General features: G+C 45.0%; 2 protein-coding genes across 4 annotated transcripts in view; one reads left to right on the top strand and one right to left on the bottom strand.

Annotated features, from left to right (window-relative positions):
• The window catches only part of dmgdh (dimethylglycine dehydrogenase), a 249,086-nt gene extending 244,907 nt beyond the window's left edge, over positions 1–4,179 (bottom strand). Inside the window, exons 1-2 of one of the 3 annotated variants that reach the window (XM_072515994.1) lie at positions 3,995–4,179; positions 130–307 (exon numbers count right to left, since the gene is read on the bottom strand). In XM_072515994.1, coding sequence (XP_072372095.1) covers positions 130–307; positions 3,995–4,113 — 297 coding nt within the window. In that variant the 5' untranslated portion in view covers positions 4,114–4,179. Of the gene's footprint in view, positions 1–45; positions 308–3,994 lie in introns of those variants that run through there. The other 2 variants (XM_072515993.1, XM_072515995.1) reach the window with 2 other exon arrangements.
• Positions 4,180–4,400: 221 nt separating this feature from the next.
• On the top strand, positions 4,401–22,227 carry bhmt (betaine-homocysteine methyltransferase). The gene is made up of 8 exons (XM_072515992.1): positions 4,401–4,564; positions 7,239–7,371; positions 7,710–7,828; positions 9,465–9,656; positions 16,509–16,656; positions 18,983–19,165; positions 20,267–20,495; positions 21,792–22,227. The coding sequence occupies exons 1-8, from the start codon at positions 4,433–4,435 to the stop codon at positions 21,976–21,978; spliced, it is 1,323 nt and encodes a 440-aa protein (XP_072372093.1). The 5' UTR covers positions 4,401–4,432; the 3' UTR covers positions 21,979–22,227.
• The last annotated feature ends 699 nt before the right edge of the window (positions 22,228–22,926 follow it).

Raw genomic sequence — 22,926 nt, 5'->3', positions numbered from 1 at the left:
TGACACTGATTTGTAAGTAAAGTCAACTAAAGTGTTGCATTTTACCTGAAGTATGTTTGTTTTCATGAGGGGAAAAGAGTCAAATGACAGAAAAAGGTTGCTTTTCACGGTAAATTAGTATTTCCTTACTGCATGCCACGTAGAGCCAGCAGTTAGCTCTGACTTCTCCAGCAAAATCACATCTTTCATCCCAGCTTTGGCGAGATGATAAGCCAGGCTAACTCCAATGCAGCCACCTCCAATAATCACTGTTTCCGCACTATCTTTCCACTTTTTCGCAGGGGATTGTGGCTGTTCATTTTCTTTGCTAATTTACAGAAGAATACAAATAATTAATACATTTATTTCAATCTGTGCCACTGGCTGCATTGTATCACATGAAAACATTTAAAGCATTGAGAAACTTCATAAATCTTACACATAGACCACAGTAGACAAGTTTTACATATAGCTCACAAGCTCTTTAGCATCATAACTTTAATATATCTTTTAATATATCCCCAATCATACTTTGTTGAAACACTCCTATTGCTATGTGTATCCTCAGACTCAATTTAAGGAATGCCACCGCAGATCTGCAAGTATGTGCCAAATGCATCTTACTGCAAAAATGTAAACAATCAAGTCAAAATAATGGCTGAAGACAATTGTCCTCATCTGATCAGGTCATTATAAACAAGGAAGCTGGGGGCAATCTGGTGGCGCAGTGGTTAGCACTATTGTCTCAAGGATCCGGGTTCAATCCCAGCCCTGGGTTACTGTCCGTGCGGAATTTGCACATTCTCCGTGTCTGCGTGGGTCTCACCCCCACAACCCCAAAAAGATGTGTAAGATAAGAACATAAGAACTAGGAACAGGAGTAGGCCATCTGGCCCCTCGAGCCTGCTCCGCCATTTAATGAGATCATGGCTGATCTTTGTGGACTCAGCTCCACTCTCCGGCCCGTACACCATATCCCCGAATCCCTTTATTCTTTAGAAAGGTATCTATCTTTTTCTTAAAAACGTTTAAAAAGCCTCAACTGCTTCACTGGGCAAGGAATTCCAGAGATTCACAACCCTTTGGGTGAAGAGGTTCCTCCTACACTCCGTCCTAAATCTATTTCCCCTTATTTTGAGGCTATGCCCCCTAGTTCTGCTTTCCCCGACCAGTGGAAACAACCTGCCCGCATCTATCCTATCTATTCCCTTCATAATTTTATATGTTTCAATAAGATCCCCCCACATCCTTCTAAACTCCAATGAGTACAGTCCCAGGCTACTCAACCTCTCGTCATAATCTAATCCCCTCAACTCTGGGATCAACCTAGTGAATCTCCTCTGCACTCCCTCCAGTGCCAATATGTCCTTTCTCAGGTAAGGAGACCAAAACTGAACACAATACTCCAGATGCGGCCTCACCGACGCCCTATACAATTGCAGCATAACCTCCCTAGTCTTGAACTCCATCCCTCTAGCAACGAAAGACAAAACTCGATTAGCCTTCTTAAGATAGTTGAATTGGAGGGCTGAAGGGGCTGTTCCTGTGCTGTATTGTTCTGATAGGTGAATTGGCCACACTAAATTGCCCCTTAATTGGGAAAAAAAAGAATTGGGTATTCTAAATTTATATTTTAAAAAAACAAGGAAGCTAGTGTGGGGGAGATGGTAGCCTAGTGGTAATACCACTGTACTAGTAATCTTGGGACCGAGACTAATTCTCTGGGAAGGCAAGAGATACAGAAGTCTGAGAACACACACAAACATATTCAAAAACAGCTTCTTCCCCGCTGTTACCAGACTCCTAAGCAACTCTCTTATGGACTGAACCGATTAATACTATACTCCTGTATGCTTCACCCGATGCCGGTGCCCATGCACTTACACTGTGGATCTTGTGCTGCCCTATTAAGTATTTTTGTTTTTTAAAATTTTCTTCTCATGTACTAAATGATCTGTTTGAGCTGCTCGTAGAAAACTACTTTTCACTGTACCTCGGTACATGTGACAATGAACAAATCCAAATCCATGTTGGTGAAATTAGATTAAATCAGCAATGGTCACCATGAAGCCGTTGTCTAAAGCCATCTGGTTCGCTTTTGGGAAGAAATCTACTGGCCTTGCCATCACACGATTCCAGACCCACAGCAATGTGGCTGACTCGTAATGCCACAGCAAGCCACTCAGTCTCAGGGTCAAATAAGGAAAGGCAGCTGTTGCCCACACCCCATAAAAAAGGAAGACATAGATTATCATAGATTTTACAGTGCAGAAGGAGGCATTTCGGCCCAACGAGTCTGCACCGGCTCTTGGAAAGAGCACCCTACCCAAGGTCAGCACCTCTACCCTATCCCCATAACCCAGTAACCCCACCCAACACTAAGGGCAATTTTGGACACTAAGGGCAATTTATCATGGCCAATCCACTACCCTGCACATCTTTGGACTGTGGGAGGAAACCAGAGCACTCGGAGGAAACCCACGCACACACGGGGAGGATGTGCAGACTCCGCACAGATAGTGACCCAAGCCAGAATCGAACCTGGGACCCTGGAGCTGTGGAGTCATGCAGAATCAGGGTGCATTGGATTTTCTGTCCATTCAGCTCTTTCCCCAAGCTCACCGGGCTTCTTCATCTCACAAACGTTTCCTGAGCACATTGTAACCTTGGAAAAGTCAGATCTGGGGCTGGTTTAGCACAGTGGGATGAACAGCTAGCTTGTAATGCAGATGTCATTCTGACATCCCTATAGATGTGTTCACTATATTCCTTTCAGTGGACACATGCAGCAATACATATACTACAGTTCTGTTGTAATACATGCACCTCCAAACTGACACTGATTTGTAAGTTACGTCAACTAAACTGTTGCATTTTACCTGAAGTATGTTTGTTTTCATGAGGGGAAAAGAGTCAAATGACAGAAAAAGGTTGCTTTTCACGGTAAATTAGTATTTCCTCACTGCATGCCACATAGAGCCAGCAGGTTGAATTCCGTTCAAGCACCGGTCTCCCCGAACAGGCGCCGGAATGTGGCGACTAGGGGCTTTTCACAGAAACTTCATTGAAGCCTACTTGTGACAATAAGCGATTAATATTATTATCAGAGAAAAGGGCACAAGGAGAGGTGTGGGAGAGAGGAAGCGAGGGGTGGGGGGGGGAAGAAGAAAGGTGGGGTGGAAGAGGACGAGAGGGGTGAAGGAAAAGGACATGAGGGGTGGGGGAGAAAGGAGGAGGAGGGGGGGGAAGAGTAGGAGAGGGGTGGGGGGAAGAGGAAAGGGATGGGGAAGAGGAGAGTGGGGGGGGGGAAGAGGAATGGGGAGAGGGGTGGGGGGGAAGAGGAAAGGGATGGGGAAGAGGAGAGTGGGGGGGGGAAGAGGAATGGGGAGGGGGAAGAGGAGATGGGTGGGGGGAAGAGGAGCGGGGTGGGGGGAGAGGAGGGGGAGGAGGAAAGGAGTCAGGGGAAGGGAAAAGGAGAGGGGTGGGGGGTAAGGAGAGGGGTGGAGAATAAGGAGGTGTGGGGATAAGGAGAGGGGTGGGGGATAAGGAGAGGAGTGGGGGATAAGGAGAGGGGTGGGGGGATAAGGAGGAATGGGGTTGGAGTGAAAGGAGGAATGGGGGTGGGGGGGGGAAGAGAAGGAGAGGGGTGGGGAAGTGGAAGTGAGGGGGGGGGGAAGTGGAAGAGAGGGCTGGGGAGAACTGGAGAGGAGTGAGGGGAACTGGAGAGGAGTGGGGGAGCGATGAGTAGAGGGGGGAAAGAACAAAGATAAAGAAATATATAAAATGAACTCAAGTCTTCAAACGAGCATGCACGGGAAGTGTTGAATGGTCCGACGCAATGTGCGGCACACATCCTCATGCACACCCAGGACTTTGGGGACAGCGTTTCAATGGACGGGTCTCTTTATTGGCACGGAGAGCGGAACCTGATCGCGCTCCGCAAGATAACCTGTAGATCCGAATGGCAAACAGTGCAGAACTTTTCAGACAAGGCTGGGTTTTGAAGGACACTCACCCCTCCGCGGATGGTGTGCTGCTGGGTGGCGAGCTGCCGAGAGGGCGGACAGCAATCCAGCGGCAGAGCTCCGCTAAAACACCCGGCTTTCCCAGCAAAGGCTTTAGCAGGCGCGACATGGCCAGGTCCTTAAACTAAAACACTGCTGGGTCACACAGCGACATACAACACCCCCCCCTCCCTCAGTGTCATTGCAGCCACCCCTCCCCCCCCAAGACCACCAGCTGAAATCCAAGCTCTTGACCAACTCCCACCCCCCTCCTCCCCACCTCACTCACTCCTCCCCTGCCTCCTCCCCTCACTCACTCCTCCCCTCACTCACTCCCCCCTTCACTCACTCCTCCCCTGCCTCCTCCCCTCACTCACTCAGAAGCCCAATGAGTGAGAGAACTAGGCGGACACCTCCCTCAGCCTCTCGCTCGGTGCAGGCTATAAAAGATGTGGGAGTCGGGCAGTGAGGAGGTGCTGCACACCAGTTGTCCACCCAGTGACTCGGAGGACAGAAGTGAGGCCAGAGCCGCCGCCGAAATGCCGCCCGTGGGGAAAGACGGAAGGACCGCTGCGAAAAGAGTAACACCTTTTCCCTCCTTCGTCCTCGACATTCCCCCCGCGTCCTTGCCTCTCCCCCCCCCCCCCCCCACGTCTCCGCCCCCCCCCCCCCCCCCCTGGGCGTGCCCGTGGCCATACTGTTGTTCCCGCCAAGTAGCGGTGCACTTGTCCCATTCCCTCACTTTGCAGGGAGAATCGCCGCTGGCTGTCACGTAGGTTTCTCCGCCGACCAGCTGCCGGTCCTGTCAAGTGTCGGGTTCCACATGACGCCTCCCTCGGCCGGTTTTATGTATTTTGCTGCTTGCCCGCGACCTCGTGCGAGGCTGTTGGTCTCCCGCCACCTGCTTCCCGCCTTGCCAGCCCCGGGCGGCCGAGGCACCAGGTGCGGGGGCTGGGCAAGTGGCTGACTTCAGCGCTGCTGCTGTTCATCCTCCCTACCCCTCAACACTGTCCCTTTACCCCCTCAACATTGCCCCATTAACCCCCCCCCCTCAACACTGTCCCTTTACCTCCTCAACATTGCCCCATTAATCCCCCTCAACACTGTCCCTTTACCCCCTCAACATTGCCCCATTAACCCCCCCTCAACACTGTCCCTTTACCCCCTCAACACTGCCCCATTAACCCCCCCCTCAACACTGTCCCTTTACCCCCCTCAACACTGCCCCATTAACCCCCCCCCTCAACACTGACCCATTAACCCCCCCCCCCCCTCAACACTGACCCTTTACCCTCTCAACACTGCCCCTTAACCCTCCCCCAAAATAAACTGCTCCTTTACCCTCTCAACGTGGTCCTTTACCTCCTCAACACTGGCCCATTAACTGCCTCAACACTGCCCCTTAACCCCCCACCCCCCACCTTCAACACTGCCCCTTAACCCCCTCAACACTGGCCCCTTAACCCCCCCCCCCCTCAACACTGCCCCTTAAACCTCCCCCCTCAACACTGCCCCTTTATCCCCTCAACACTGCCCTTTACCTCCCCAAGCTTCTCCTTTACCCTCTCAACACTGCCCCTTTACCCCTCAACACTGGCCCATTAACCCCCCCCCCACAAAAAAAAAACAGCCCCTTTACCTCCTCAACACTGCTCTTTTACCCCCCTCAACACTGCCCCCTTTACCCTCTCAACGCTGCTCCTTTACCCCCTCAAAGGTGCCCCGTTAACCCTCTCAACACTGCCCCTTTACCCTCTCAACACTGCCCCTTTACCCCTCAACACTGCCCCTTTACCCCTCAACACTGCCCCTTTACCCCTCAACACTGCCCCTTTACCCCTCAACACTGCCCCTTTACCCCTCAACACTGCCCCTTTACCCCTCAACACTGCCCCTTTACCCCTCAACACTGCCCCTTTACCCCTCAACACTGCCCCTTTACCCCTCAACACTGCCCCTTTACCCCTCAACACTGCCCCCATTTGCCCCCTCAACACTGCCCCTTTGCCCCCTCAACACTGCCCCTTTGCCCCCCTCAACACTGCCCCTTTGCCCCCTCAACACTGCCCCTTTGCCCCCTCAACACTGCCCCTTTAATCCCCCTCAACACTGCCCCTTTATTCCCCCTCAACACTGCCCCTTTATTCCCCCTCAACACTGCCCCTTAACCCCCCCCAGCACTGTCCCTTTACTCCTGCCCCTTTATCCCTGTCCCTCAGCACTGCCCCTTTAACCCTCCTCATCACTTCCCCTTTAAGCCCCATCCTCTCAGCACTGCCCCATTACCGCCAGCCCTCAACACTGCCCCCTTTACCGCCATCCCTCAACACGGCCCCTTTACCCCTGCTCCTCAGCAGTGCCCCTTACCCACTGCCCCATTACCCCTACCCCTCAACACTGCCCCTTTACCCCAGCTCCTCAGTAGTGCCCCTTTATTCTCTCCCCCCCCCCCCCCCCCCCCCCGCCGTCCCTCGGTTGCAGAATACTGATCAAAGGGTACAACCCCAGACAGCCGCTTTTCTTCTCCCTCTCCAACCTTCACTCCAAATGATCGCTCTTCCAAATCTTCCTCCTGTAGTTTTAATTAGATACATTTTTTGACTCTTCTGCCATTTGCTTCGATGATGTGTCAGCTATTCACCCATTTTCCGTGTGGCCCATCAATCTGTACTCAATCTAATCCTGGTTGCAACAGGAAAAGAGTCACTTGCCAACTGCATTGGCCGGGACCTAGTTCTCCAACAAGTCTACCAAATGTTCCACATTAAATGTACCTGTAATACCTACATCTGCTTCCTTTATTTAGGTATAATCACAGATCTAGTTTTTCTTTCTTTCCCCCCCCCCCCCCCCCCACCCCACACACACACCCAAGTGTACATGAACCCACCTTTGAAGAGGAAAGGTTTTCCCATGCAGTGGCTCCATTAAATTAGTTTAGAACCGTTTCCAATATGAGTTTCGCCCTGAAATGTTTGTTGGGCAGTTTTTGAAAATGCTCTTACTGATTGGCTTTTTAAACAAGTTAAATATGGGCCAAATGCACAGTACAATCGAGTATAGTGATCTACCTAAGGACCTACATGCAGATTTTCCATGAATTGATGTGAGCTCATGTTTAAAATACTGTTTCTGTGAGTGCAGTGAACCTCTGTAATGAGTACTGTTTGCTATTGTAACGCTCATTTTCCAATATCAATTTTCTGCTTACTTGTCCTTATGTTTTTATGGTTAAGACATGAAATTTTATTGCAGGGACTTCTGGAGCGTTTGGCTTCTGGGGAAGTCATTATTGGAGATGGAGGATTTGTTTTTGCTCTTGAGAAGAGAGGATATGTCAAAGCTGGACCCTGGACACCAGAAGCAACAGTAGAGTATCCAGAGGCTGGTAAGGCCAAAAGACAATTGTAAACATAGGGCCTGATTTTCACTCCCAGGTTGGGTGCAGAGACAGGTGAACTCAGGAAAACGACCCCACCCGAACCAACGTCTCTTCGTAGCTGAAACATTCCAGCCTGGGCAGCATCCTGGTGAATCCCCTCTGCACCCTCACTAGTACAATCACACCCTTTCTCCAGCTTATGGAAGTGGTCTGCTACCTTTTGTAAAAGCACTTTGTTTCACCTGTATTGCCTGGCATATTTTACATTATTGCACGGCTAAAGCACTAATTTACAAACTGAGGTTATGTATTTTAAAGTTATATTTTTGTTACTACTCTTCCAGTGAGACAGCTGCACCGTGAGTTCCTCAGAGCAGGCTCCACAGTCCTGCAGACTTTCACTTTTTATGCAAGTGATGACAAGTTGCAGAACAGAGGAAATTATGTGGAGCAAAAAATTTCAGTAAGTCGTGACTTTACATTGCGATTCCATATTTTAGTTGCAAGTTTCTATCCATTTCCACAGACATATAGAGAGCTTACATGCAAATAGCTCAAGATGCTCCCAATGAAACATGACTTTCTGCAGCAAAACTTTGCATGTATAAGCCAACTTTAAAATCAAATAATGTCTCTGCTTCAGAGGCAAACCAGGAAAAAGGTAGCACAGTTAAAGATTGGGATGGGTGACCAAAATCCAAAATCTTGGTAAAAAGGTGGGATTTAAGGAAGATCAATGGAAGAGAGCCTTTGGGGGAAATCCCAGCACATTGGAATAGGTGACTGAAGGATGGAATAAGGAATCAGGGATTCACAGAAGTGATTCACAAAACTTAAGAAGTAGGTACACTGGGAGCCAGTATCAGTCAAAATATCATGGTGATGAGTAAGGAGGACTTGTAAGAGGATGAGAAACCAGCAACAGAATTTTGAATTGCCTGAAGTTTACAAAAGAAGCTTAGTTAAGTCTACTTCTCGGCGTAACAAAAATTATTAGGTAAAAGGAGGTTGTCATATATTAACAGTATTTCATTCACAGTCGAGAACAAACAAATTAAAGCAATATTAATGTGACGATAGAAACTTCAAACGTACACCCAGCCAAATGTCCCGATCACAACAGTACGCCTGACCCCAGGTCATTTTAAATTTAACTTGAATCTAGTAACCCTATTGCACGGTAGCACAATGGTTAGCACGGTTGCTTCATGATGCCAGGGTCCCAGGTTCGATTCCCACTTGGGTCGCTGTGTGAAGTCTGCATGTTCTCCACGTGTCTGTTGTGGGTTTCCTCCGGGTGCTCCGGTTTCCTCCCACAAGTCCAGAAAGACGTGCTTGTGAGGCGAATTGGACAGTCTGAATTCTCCCTCAGTGTACTCGAACAGGCGCTGCATTGTGGCGACTAGGGGATTTTCACAGTAACTTCATTGCAGTGTTAACATTAAGCCTACTGGTGACCATAATAAAGATTATTATTATTCTACCACAAAATCTGTTTACATACCCTCAATAGTGTGCTTTTTGTACAAGCTGAAGTGTAGGTTTTATGATCTGACATTCTTGGCATGGAGCTTCACCGAGAGGATTTTAGTGCTGAATTCCCTGGGCTACTCTGTTGCCATATTGCTGCAAAACTGCACAAGCGTACTTGGCCCTGAATATGATGGTTTCTTTCCCCAGAGTGGTCAGAGTTTTGAACTGTATGGGTCTGGATTGTTGCAGCAGCTCTATGGAAAATTATTATTTCTCATTGATTCTGCACACTTGAGTCGAGTGTATCAGCCGGTATCATAGCAGTGTTACAGCCAGGATTATGACCTACAGATTTTCTAACCATCCATTTTAATAAAAGAAGAGTTACTGACTTCTGTTCTTAAATTCCTGACATACATTTAGTCTGTGGTCTGTGATATGCTTGGGGGGGGGGGGGGGGGGGGGGGTGCACACAGATTTGCAAATTCCCCCCTTGGCTGTCTTGATACAAACCGTGAAATGAGTTGGCCAGTAAGGTTGCTTCTCAGTTCATTAGTTGCGACATTTCGTTATTTGGTTGTAGCTGGTCTGCAAAAATGGCTTAATATGTTTTTTTCCCTCTTCAGGGCCAGAAAGTGAATGAAGCTGCTTGTGATATTGCGAGGGAGGTGGCTAACGAAGGAGATGCCCTCGTTGCTGGAGGAGTCAGCCAAACCCCTTCCTACCTCAGCTGCAAAAGTGAGACTGATGTGAAGGCCATCTTCAGGAAACAACTAGACGTCTTTATCAAGAAGAACGTAGACTTTATGCTTGCTGAGGTACATAGCCTTTGTACTTAACTGAATTCCTAAATGCTTATTGATGTATCTAAGAATTTGCCTGCATTTCTAAAAATCTGGATTCCAACAAGGCAATGGAGCAGAGGAATAATAATAGTTCTTAGAGAACTTGTTTTGCAGCTAGTCATCTAACAAATCCTAATGTTTTGATTTATGTTAGTTCATTTGAGTCATGCCAGGTGAATTATTGCAGGTTACTCTGCTTTTTTCTTTTGTTTCTTAAGAATTTCAATTGCATTTCAATAATATTTAATTACCTTGTTTGTTCCCTTTGCTGGTAAGTACGCATCAGTTTCATCAGCTATTCTTGGCTCCAACCAAGTTCCAGATTTCTCATAGAGGGAGTTCTAGTTTTAAAACTCAGTGGCTAAAGCTTTCTTCTGTTTAATTGAAGATACAAAGTCCTAATTTCTGCTGTTTATTTGCAGTCCGTCAACAATGGTGGAATACATGGTTTTGAAGTGTGATTCTTAAAAGCGGTTTTCATTTAGTAGTTTAATATAAAAAAAAACAGCCAGCCACCATACACTTAACACTTCTTAGACAAGCGGTGAACAAGTTACTTAACCAGTATATACATATTAAAGTTTCAGCTGTGAAGTGCACAATATTTGTGCAAAATGGCTTAACGAAGATTGAGAAAAGCACTATTTAGTGCCCAAGCCCTGCAGGTACTGGTAACCTCTGGAATGAAGCATACCAATCAGATTTTTGGTGGGGGACGATGATCCCAAATATGCTAAGGAGTAAACAAGTATGGAAATTTCCCAGTGAAGGAGAACTCCATATCAACTACTCAAGGACCTACAGGAGGTCCAGAAGAATTTGCACAGATTAAAGAAGAGTACAAAGGTAAGGTCCAAATAATCCTGTAGCACAGCATACAGCATAGATGGACATGAAGGCAAGTAATTGTTAAAAGGTATGTGTCAGAATTGCTGTACTGATGCAGAGGGATGACAGCAATGACGCTTTACGTGAAGCAGCAGGTTTCTTTTGCCTAATTGTATGCAGTACGATGGCAAAGAAAATATATAATTTTTTTTAATTCCATTGCCCAAATTACCATCTCACAGCCTCCTGTTTAAAGGCAACCTCATACATTAAAGGAGAGGGTAGCATAGATATGTATGATGCAAAACCATTCGCTACACATGAGCAAGGTAATGTGCTCAGCAAGGTGAGTCTAGAGAATCCTACAGGGTGGAAAGGTATGTATTAGATTAGTGTGCTCATAATTGCTGCATCAATGGCTCTGGCCATTGAGGGGTTAATAATGCCCTTTTTGTTTGACCTTAAATGGACATATCTTGTAGTGGACATGAAAGGGTGATTTCATTGCTGCTGACACTACCAAGTTGTCATTTACTACATAAATGAGCAGACTTCATTATGGAGGTCATCGTCTCATTTGGATGCAGGCATGACCAGCATCTCTGGAGCAAGTCTTGTGTGCAGTCAGGATGCCATAGAATCATATAGCACAGAAAAGGCTTCAGCCCATTGTGTCTGCACCAATCAAAAACAACCACCTAACCATTCTAATCCCATTTTCCAGCACTCGGCTCATAGCCTTGTATGCCCTGGGATCACAAGTTCACATCCAAATACTTCTTAAATGTTATGAGGGTCTCTGCCTCCACCACCCTTTCAGGCAGTGAGTTCCAGACTCCCACCACCCTCTGGGTAAAAATGTTTTTCCTCACAACCCCTCTAAACCTTCTGCCCCCCAGTCCAGGCAACATCCTGGTAAATCTCCGCTGCACCCATTCCAGTGCTGTCACATCCCTCCTTTAATGTAGATTCCAGAATTGCATACAATACTCTACATGTGGCCCAATCAACATTTTATACAGTTTCAGCATAATCTCCCTCCTCTTCAACTCTATTCCTTGGCTAATAAAGGCAAATATACCATATGCCTCCTTAACCACTGTATCCACCTACTCTGCTACCTTAAGGGACCGGTGTACATGCACACCAAGATCCCTCTGATCCTCGGTGCTTCCCAGGGTCGTGCTGTTTATCATGTCGTCCCTTGCCTTGTTTGTCCTGCCCATGTGCATCATCTCACACTTTTCCGGATTGAATTCCATTTGCCACTGATCAGCCTGTATCCTGTAATCGAGGGCTCTCCTCCTTGGCGTTTACCACCCCACCAATTTTCGTGTCATCCGCAAACTTATTGATCAACCCTCCTACATTCATATCTAAATCATTTATTTAAACCATAAACAGCAAGGGCCCCAACACTGCTCCCTGTGGGACCCCACTGGACACGGGCTTCCAGTCAGAAAAACACCCCTCGAACATCACCCTCTGGTTTCCTCTAATTTTGGTTGTGCATTTATCCCTGCTGAAACTTCTCTCAGGATCCCAGACCTCTCCCAAGTTAGGTTAAATCCTCCCCAACAGCACTAGCAAATCTCCCTTCAAGGACACTGGTCCCATTTCGGTTCAGGTGCAAACCGTTCACCTTGTACAGGTCCCACTGTCCCCCAAAACTGTCCCAATGTCCCAGAAATGTAAAGCACTCCCTCCTGCACAATCTCTTCAACCATACATTCATTTGGACTATCCTATTTCTATACTCATTAGCACGTGGCTACTACCTTCTGGGTCCTGTTTTTAAATCTACTTCCTAGATCCCTAAATTCTGCTTTCAGGATCTCATCCCTTTTTCTGCCCCTATCATTGGTACCAAAGTGTACCACAATATATGTCTATTTGCCCTCTCCCTTCAGTATGCCCTGCAGCCGTTTAGTGACATCCCTGGCACCAGGGAGGCAACATGCTATCCTGGAGTCTCTTTTGCAGCCACAGAAACACATGCCTGTTCCTCTTGGAATTGAATCCCCTACCACTATAGCCCTGACATTCTTCCTCCTCCCCTCTTGCGCAGCAGACCCACCCATGGTGCCATGAAGTTGGCTACCATTGCTTTACCCTACAGTCATCTCCCCCAACAATATCCAAAAGGTTTTATCTGTTAGAAAGGGGGATGGCCACAAAGGACTCCTGCACTACCTGCCTTCCTCTACTCTGCCTGGTGGTCACCCATGCCGTTTCTGCCTGTTGAATCCACACCTGCGGTGTAACCACCTCACTGAACGTGCTATCCACAACCTACTCAGCATTGCTGATGCTCCACGGCGAATCCACACTCAGCTCCAGCTCTGAAATGCAGTTGGCTAGTAGCTGCCGTTGGACATACCTCCTGCACACATGGTCACCAGAGACAACTGAAGCTTCCATGATTTGCCACATAGCACAGGAGGAGCAAATCACGGGTGCGAGCTCTCCTGCCATGATTACCCTTAAGCCCCTTATTTATTCCCTTTTTAAAAAATCTTAAGAGGTATAAGACCATTTACTTACCTCCCTTACGCTAACTTTACTTCCCTTGCCCTACTTTGTTTACTTACGTTACTTTATTATAATGACTCCTAGCTTACACTTATTTGTGCTGTTCCTCAGTTGTTCCCCTCCTCCAAACAAAAAAAACAACAAAGCAAGCACTTTTTTTTATACAAGCAAATACTTTTTTATACTCCACTGTTTCACTTTGAAGCTGATTGCAAAGTCAATGAGAACAGGAATCTGATCTTGATGTTTATTATATACGGCAGTGCGCTGCTCCTGCCCGCATTGAACTCCATACGTAGTCTACAGTTTCACTTCTAGTTTCACCCAACTCCCTGTGTTCACCTAACTCCAAAAGCACTCTCATTCAGCCAAAGCAGGCACTCGCAGTGTAGACCATGACCATATCGTGGTCCATTTAATGACCACAGTATACGCAAATGAGCTACTATGATCATGTACAGAATGCCCCACCTTCTGCCTTGGTGAAAAGAAAATGCACTGGTTCAATACATTGAATTGAAGAGCTTTAAAACCTGAGTGCGATTTCGTCAGTGAACCATTTAAACAAGGCATATGTGGGAGAACTTGTATAGGAGAGTGCAGAATGAGATATTGAGCAATGATGTCAGTCGATGTGCCAACTGATAACAAAATGGAGGCCCAGCATCCCGAGTGCTAATGGTGTTTTAAACAAGACACTGAACAATCATTTGCTTCTGCAAACGACATTAGAAGATGGTATGATGCTCAACCAGCAGTGGTCAATACCACCATTTTCCAGTGAGCATTTGACAAGATCAATGGAAGCAATTGTGCAAGCAATAGGCACCAGAGGAGCATCTCACAAATGGTGCCAGAATTGCCATGGAAGTTATGGGGTTCAGATTCTAGAATGTGGCCATTGCTGACTTCAAAAGACTTGGAAAAATGTTGCAGGCGGCCATAAAGAGAATTCAGACTATCTTAGCACCAATTGGTCCCAGACATGATGCAGACGGTTATCCGCCCTCTCCCCTCCTATGGGGAAGACTGAGGCAGAACGTGACCTTTCCACATTTACTCTGTGCAAAAGTATTCCTAAGGGTGGCAGTGAATCTGCACCTCTGTCTCAGGAAGTTCTTGGGTTTTTCCAGGAATTATGTCTGGTACACCTTGCCAGGCCTCATTCAAATATTAGGCAGCTAAGAGTTGATGAAGCAACAACACTCAAGTTCTTGAAAGTAAATAGTTCTGCAGGGAATTTGCTATCTTATAATTTGCACAGGACCCTTAGGAATATGCCTGACCTTTTTCTCTTAAGATCAGGGAGGGTAGAAGTTCCGATTAAGTAACCAGCTACACCATGGGAGCAAGATAGCTCTTGGTCTTGTCCCTCAGATTCAGGTCCCCCACCCTGCTTATGCAAACAGCTCTGTCTCCATAATTTAGGGCAAGAACATGGCGTCCCAAAATTAGTGAAATTAAGACCCAATTGGCCTCATGCCAGGCCATTGCCAGGAGTGGCCAACTTGGAAATTCAGACCCAGATGTCTTATGCTAACAAAGATTGGTTTGAGATGCTCCTCAGGAATGGAAATTCATGGAGTTTCATAGCAGCAACCAACTGACACAGAATTAAAGCTACGGGGCAGTATTTTCCGGTCCGCCAGCCGCGTTTTCCTGTGCGGTGTGCCCTCGATTTCTCATTGTGACCACCCCACGCCATCGGGAAACCCGCGGGTGTGGGTGCGCTGCCGGTGGAGGATGCCGCCGACGGGAGAATTCCGCTGACAATTTATCATCATGCAAAAGACAGCAAGTGCTACCTCCATAAGCAATAAGCAGTGATTATACAGCAGGCAGAGGAGCCCCTTGGCACTGAATGCACACAGAGATTCCACTATATTCATTGCAGTTCAGTGAATGATAATGTACCCATCCACTACTGGTAAGTAATGGCTCACTTGGGGATTGGGTACATCCACAAAGGACAAACGTGGTAACAGCACTCGTTTAAACCCCGACACCACTAGCACTGCACAATTTTAATAAAATTAATTCATTTTTACCACCTTGCAGTCCGCGTGTTTTCATTGGGCAGGGGAAAAAAAGTTAGATCGTGATGTGTCAGAAAAGTGACTGACCCCTGTAGGTAATTGGAGGGTCCCTGTGGTATAAGCGGTGAGAGATTTATGACCTTCATTGCACAAATGGTGATTGATGGCTGACTGACCTGTCTTCCTGATAGACACTCTCAGTCAGTTTGAGCTTCCTGTATCACACTTAAAAGGCTTAATTGCCGTAGAGTTGCTGCACAATGGAAGACTTCCCATTCCATCAGCCCCGTAGCTGATCATCTTCCTTCAACTTTGCACTACAGTTACCAAAGCAGTAACTCATGTTCTTGCCAGATAAGGCACTACTTTTATCGCTGCAATGATGTTTTGAAATCTCCCTTTGCTAAACTCATTGTAAGTTAATTAGTCACTGCCTGATTTTGACTGCATAAATGGGGTGCTGGGTTTTATTGCAATTTGAACTTGTATGTTTTTGCTTATTCTTAATGCAAAATTCTTCCAGTGATCAAAGCATGGCTTTACGATGCAATCTCTGTTTTACAAATAACTTTGATTAGATATCTGCAAGTTTATTAAATAGAATAAAATGGACGCAAAGCAATCGCAGTAGATTATGCCAGATACTCGGAAGTAATAATTTTTATTTGGACCAAACTATATATGGGTCTTGATGGTCACGCAATAATTAGCGGTCCCAATTTGATAGTTATCTAATAGGTAATTACATCTTTTTTGTTCACTGTGTAAACTGAAGGTTAAAAATATATATTTTTAATTTCAAGGGTATAACGATGACCTGGTATGTTTCTTGACATGCAATCTTCTATCCTTCACCTTATTAAAATTATTTGTTAATTCAAATTGAAATCATTCCAAAACCCCCTCTATCTTATTAAAATGAATTAATTTCTGAATGTTTTTTTAAAGAGACTAGATAAAAATTAATTTTAAAATATACTATGAGAAATCCCGGGATTCTCTGATCTATCACAAAGAGCTTGGTCAGCAAAAGTTAACTTTTTGCTATAATTTATTTTTTGCTATAACGTTTGATCTCCTTCCAAACACCAGTTTTCTCTGGAATGCCATGGGTAATTCTGCCTGAAAAGCACTAGTCTTTTTTCTCCTGCACCATTTTCACCAACATTTCAATATTTGAAGTAGTAATCTTTAAACCATCTTTAAAGCTGTATTAAGAACAGATGAATAATTAGTGCTTTCCACTGTCGTAACATACTTTTTACTTGCTTCTAATGTTTGGCTAAAATTAGCAGGGCCCGTGGTTTTTGTTGGAAACCCTTTTGTGGGAAACTAATAGTTTGTCATTTTATTTTGCAGGAAGCTACTCACAAGATGAGAAGACTTGCGATATTCTTGTGTTTAATTGCCGGTGTTCTGTCTCTTTCAGTACTTTGAACACGTGGAGGAAGCAGAATGGGCAGTTCATGTTTTGAAGGAGTCTGGCAAACCAGTTGGTGCCACCTTATGCATTGGTCCAGAGGGTGATTTGGCTGGAGTGTCAGCAGGGGACTGTGCAGTTAGACTCGTAAAGGCTGGTACGGCAATTTCTCCCACTTATTTTTTGGGGCGGGGATGTGCATTGTCGGTGAGGGGAGGCTATGCAATTTGGGGGTTGACAACTCCATTTAAATTTAGAAGTCCGTGAGCTGAAAACACTTCAGGGACCATGTCTGCAGTTCATAACAAGAAAGGGATTGTGGCTTGCTGGAATTACTCTCACCACTTGCCCTCCTAACTGTGTATTCCTGCTGGAAACCGCATTGAAAGGTGCAAAGACTCCAGTGTAAAATGATAAGCGGACAGATTAAATTGTAGTCAGGGACATATGCCCGCTCTTCGCTGCTGACCAGAAGATCTGAGCCATTATCTAATGGTCAAAGCACTTTGATAGTAACTGATTCCTCCTCATTATCTGATTGTTCCACCTGCCAGAAATCAGTTGACTGTTATGCTCATTCACTTTGTTGCCTCCAGCCAGCGAGGTGTCTCAATTAACTATAACATTCAGCTTTTTGCTTGGTGGTGGAAGAGGTGACTTTTACAACTCATTGAAAGGCTGGAGGGATTGCTTGTGGTGGAGAGCCATGCCAAAGTCTGCTTCATAATTGACTATTTTCTTACCTCACCAACTCATTGTAAATCTGTGAAGCATTTTGGAGGGTGGAGAGCAGGAATTCTGCCAAGTATTAGATCTGTTTAAAGGAATTGATGAAGAGTATTCAGTCCAAATAGATTGCCCATGGACGTTCCATGTATCTGTTTTCTGCAGGAGATGGCCATTCGGCCCTTCAAGCCTGCTCCTTCATTCAATGATCTTCTACCTCAACTCCACCTTCCCATACTATACTTCAGTTCTTCGATTCCTATAGGATCCATATCTTGAATATACTCAATGAATACGCTCCTGGACTGACAGGTTCCTGGCTTCACCTGAGCCTGAGGGAAGCCACACGTGATTAAAGTTTCCACTTTTATTTGTAGTTGTTAGAGGTGAAAATATTCACACGTAGGCCTTTTTGGGTGAGTAAAGAAGCAGTTTATTACATCAGATCTGGGAGAAAGATTTGGACGCTCCGCAGCCTCGCAATACTCTTTATCTCTTGAGCTAAGTTTCGCATTGGGTAATATACAGATTCAAAGGCGGAATTAGTTGCATTCTCATTTACATACAATCAATCAACTATATTTGCATCACAATTCATTACATGCAGTCAATCAATTTTCCTAGCATTCCAGTTATGACATATATGGTTAAAGTGGGTGTTGTCTCACCGGCCCCTAACTTCATGCAAAAGTCACTCAAGACTAACATAAGGATATGTCCTGTTGCAGCTGGGGACCTTGAGCTATTAAGGATGCATTGATTTCCTTGTCCTGTGAAGCTGTTATCAGCGGCTTTTGAAATACTCCCTATACATACCCACGCCTGGTTCTCATGAGGTAGTTTACACAGTTTGTAACTTTTTGTTCAGAAATATGGCTAGTTCAGCCATTTTGTGTCTTTAGTATTGCTATCTTAGCTAACAGCCATTTCGTGTCCTTGCTGATATTAACAAGCGTGTATACACCATCTATTCCTACAAATTGCCTCTTCTAAACAGGCATCTAAGCCAATGAGTACCATTTGTCTCAGCAGAACTATTCAAAAGTAATATAGAAGCAAAAATGTAGTTACAGAGCAACCTATAATTTATTTCATAGTCCAGTATCAGAAAATGACCCCCAACAGGAGTATTATTCATTTTAATTAATATTCAAAATTCAGTAATTTCAATTAATTAAGTTAAATAATCCTCTGGGGTTGAGAGATGCAAAGATTTACAACCCCTTGTGTGAAGAAATGTCTCCCAATCTCAGACCTAAATGACCAAAATCTTACTTTCAAACTGTGATATCTCAGTCTAGTCTCCCCCTAGCCATGGGAATCATCATCCCTTATTAAGCCCCTTAAGAATTTTAAATGTTTCAATGATATCACCTCTCATTCTTCTAACCTTGAGTGAATACGGGCTCAATTTCAATTCAAAGGACAATCCTCACATTTCAGGATTCAGTGTGAAACACTGTTGTGTTCCCTCTAAGGAAAGTCTCTCCTTCAGTCAGGTTGCTGGAGCTGGACATAGTACTCAAGGTGTGGTCTCACCAAGGTCCTACATAATTGGAGTAAAACTGCTTTACTGTAACCCATCAACCCATTTGTCATAAATAGCCAACATACCATAGGCATCCTAACTGCTTGCTGTGCCTGGATGTTACATTTCCTTAATTTAAGCGCAAAAACACCCATGTTCCTCTGCCAGTCCTCTCCCAGTCTTGTCACCTGAACAATGTAAAAATTATGTTTCTGTTCTTGTATTATAGGTGCTGAGCTTGTTGGAGTGAATTGCCATTTTGACCCAACCACTTGCCTCAAAACTATAAAGCTTATGAAAGAAGGCTTAGAAGCTGCACATCTAAAAGCATACTTAATTGCGCAGCCACTTGCTTATCACACACCTGACTGCAACAAGCAAGGATTCATTGACCTACCAGAATTTCCATTTGGTAAAAGTTTATATTTCCTCCTTTAATTCCATCTGATAAAATTCAATAGGCTTTAGGCTGAGTTTTATTTTTGGTTTGGATTAATTGGAATTTTAGAATGTGTTTCTTCTATTTGTATGTAGTTGCCGGTAGGCCTCGAGTCGATTGATCGTTCCTGCATGTTACTCTACACCCCTGACTTGAGTTGCACGTGTACAGTTGAGAAGGGTCAGAAAGCTGGGGGAAAATTAAGCCGGAAAATGTAAAAGATCTGAGCTAACAAATGTAGAAATTCTTTGTTCTGTTAATTGGAAAACATCAGCAAAATCATATTCTCACCCTGCTGCTAAGAATTTCTTCGGCCTTAATCATCTCTTACAAGGTGACCTTCACTAAATATCAGCGACCGTTTTTGAGTGCATGAACCTTGGTTACTGTAATAATTCCAGGACGTGTGAAGTTTAAACCAAAAATAAAGCCGCTATCATGGCACACAAAACGAACGTCCCAACACACTTGAAGGAGTTACACAGATCTTTTTCTGTGGCTTCTCCTTGGTCACAATATTTGGAATCTACAATTGATCTTACAGTGGTACAAAAACTGTCCAAAGAGCAAGTCTCCCGAGGTGCTGTCATAGGACTCACAGCTCGCTTGAGATCAGAGCCAAGTCCAAACCGATCCAGCACCAGTCCATTTAGTCTGGACAAAATTGGGAAGACATCACCTCCACTGATGTGACAATTCACTAGTCAGTACTGGATTTCAGATCCGTGCCTCCCATTGAAATCAAATGAAAATCACTTATTGTCACAAGTAGGCTTCAATGAAGTTACTGTGAAAAGCCCCTAGTCGCCACATTCCGGCGCCTGTTCAGGGAGGCTGTTACGGGAATTGAACCGTGCTGCTGGCCAGCCTTGGTCCGCTTTCAAAGCCAGCGATTTAGCCCAGTGTGCTGAACATTGGAATTGAAATTCCCAGCATTTTATGTGCTTCCTTTTGAAAATTTACAAAATTGATTTATAATAAACATGACATTTGTTTTTATTTTGAAAGCAGCACAAAATGGTGTCATTACAGTTTGAGCATGTGATTTACCACCCAAATCTTCTCTTTCAAAAGCCCTGGAGCCACGAATTCTTACCCGATGGGAAATGCATAAATATGCAAGGGCTGCATATGATTTGGGAATCCGATACATTGGTGGCTGTTGTGGATTTGAACCCTATCATATTCGGGCTATAGCAGAAGAACTAGCAGCTGAAAGGGGCTTCCTTCCAGTGGCGTCAGAGAAGCACGACGCCTGGGGAAGTGGTCTTGCCATGCACACAAAGCCTTGGGTGCGAGCAAGGTATGAATAATTAGAACTTTCTGTCAAATACCTTTATCAATTTTTTTACATCATTTAGCTATTAATCTATTGCCAGCAGTTTTGACTTTGAGGTACGGAACAGGCATTATCAGCACCCTGTTGTACATCTCCCCCAATTGCTTTTTCTCTTAATTTCTTTGAGTGTTGGCTGCTCTCCCAATTTTCCAGTCCCCCCTACCCCACCCCCCATGATTGCTCCTGCCGCTGGCGGGACTGGAAAATCCCCAGCCTTTGTTTTACACCCACAGCCAAAGTGAAAATAGCGCCCACTGAGTATAAGGTTTTTGAAGAACTGGAGGGCTAGCATTTTCAACTTGCTTGACGCTGGTGCAAACACCCACCCACAGCAGTTTTTCCAGCGGCTTGCGATTGGCCGCCAAATGTCCTGCCAAAGTACCACTGTGGACCCCACCCCCCGTTCAGTAGGACCAGAACATCTTGCCAGTGGAAAGAGCTGGAAAATCCCAACCTTTAACTTCTCTTTAAACCAATTTAAGTAGACCTTTGCAGCAAAATATGACAATAGGCTTAATTGACACTTAAATTTTCGTCAAAACTAAATTACTCAGGGCATTAACACTCAGAAGGCCTTGAGATCAATTGTTGGCCATTAGATTAATTGTCAGCCCAGTATCAAGTCTTTAACTAAAATTTTATTCTGTGTTTATATATTATTTTATAAACTTACCCCAATTCCCTTTAAATCATGTTATGGCCTCTCTGCCCTGAAAGGTTCCTTGGTACATGCTGTTGATTGCAGAAAAACGGGAAACAAATGAGCACTAGTGCAGCTCATGCACATCACTTCAGCCCACCCATCTGAAATTCCAGCAGCATATGGAAAGGGATTTTGGCACAGACTCCATTCTAGCTACCTGCGTTCCACTGATGGACCGCATAGTCCCTCTTAGAGGCCATTGCACCTACTTGGTAAATCAGTTGCACAGCAGTGCCTGATTGACACTAAAGATCAAGATTAGGGAACTCAATATTATGCAACGCAGGTTCCACCTTTTGCTGTGACGGAAAATCCGAGGAAACAGCAGATCTGTCATTTCCTTGGGGGGGGTTGCTTCCCTCTACGGTTACAATGGCAGACCAATGAACACATGCAGTATTTTAACTGCATGTTTTTTTTCCTAATGATCTGGAGCCAGCTCCCCGTGCTGACAATCCATTAAGCAGTGGAGACAGTCATCAACAACAATATTCATAGGCAATTGTACCCAGTTTTTCACAAGATGTAAAAACATTTTCTTTGCCCTTTTCTTCCAGAGCTCAGCAGGCATATTGGGAGAAGCTGGTGCCTGCATCTGGCCGACCCTACTCAGCCTCCCTTTCAAAGCCAGACAGCTGGGGCGTGACCAGAGGAGACAAGGACCTAATCCAACAAAAAGAAATTACAACAGAAAACCAATTGAAAGAAATGTTTGAGAAGCAGAAGATTGTTTCTGGAATGTAGCATTCTGAATGTATCAACCAAAAATGACCAAATTGAGTGAACAAAGTTTGAATCCAGTGAACAACTGGTCTTGTGTTTATTTACTTGCAAAGAGAAAAGAAATAACAACAGAAAACCAATTGAAAGAAATGTTTGAGAAGCAGAAGATTGTTTCTGGAATGTAACATTCTGAATGTGTCAACCTAAAATGACCAAAATCTATCAAATATTACCAAATTGAGTGAATAAAGTTTGAATCCAGTGAACAAATGGCCTTGTATTTATTTACTTGCAAAGAGTTTGCATAAACTGTTATATGTGGGAATAAATTTGATTGTGGCTTCTCCCTGGATTAATTCCTTCAAATTTAAACACAAAAAACAAGCTACAGGCACATAAACACGGGATTTTGCCAGTGCTATGGAGAAGGAACAGGAGATTCACCAGTCCCATGCCCCAATCTGGTTTTGGAGTACCGCAGAACAAATATCCAAAAGTAGAATGGGAATTTTCCTGGTCTTTGATCCAGGCATTTGTAGAGGCCACCGAAAAGTGGCAGATACCCAGGTTGGGCTTCACTATTTTAACATAGCCCTTGGTTTTGTTGAGTTTCATCATAGAATTTACAGTGCAGAAGGAGGCCATTCGGTTATCGAGTCTGCACCGGCTCTTGGAAAGAGCACCCTACCGAAGTCCACACCTTCACCCTATCCTCACAACCCAGTAACCCCACACAACACGGAGGGCAATTTTCGACACGCTTAAGGGCAATTTAGCATGGCCAATCCACCTAACCTGTGCATCGTTGGACTGTGGGAGGAAACTCACGCACACACGGGGAGAACGTGCAGACTCCGCACAGACAGTAACCCAAGCCGGGAATCGAACCTGGGACCTTGGAGCTGTGGAGCAATTGTGCTAACCACTATGCTACTTTGCTGCCCATTTCTTTTTCATATTTCATCATTT

The sequence above is a fragment of the Scyliorhinus torazame genome, chromosome 9 (assembly GCF_047496885.1).
Source record: "Scyliorhinus torazame isolate Kashiwa2021f chromosome 9, sScyTor2.1, whole genome shotgun sequence".
In the NCBI taxonomy this organism is placed as follows: domain Eukaryota; kingdom Metazoa; phylum Chordata; class Chondrichthyes; order Carcharhiniformes; family Scyliorhinidae; genus Scyliorhinus; species Scyliorhinus torazame.
The sequence above is the reverse complement of the archived record's forward strand: the minus strand, read 5'-3'. Positions and strand labels throughout refer to the sequence as shown.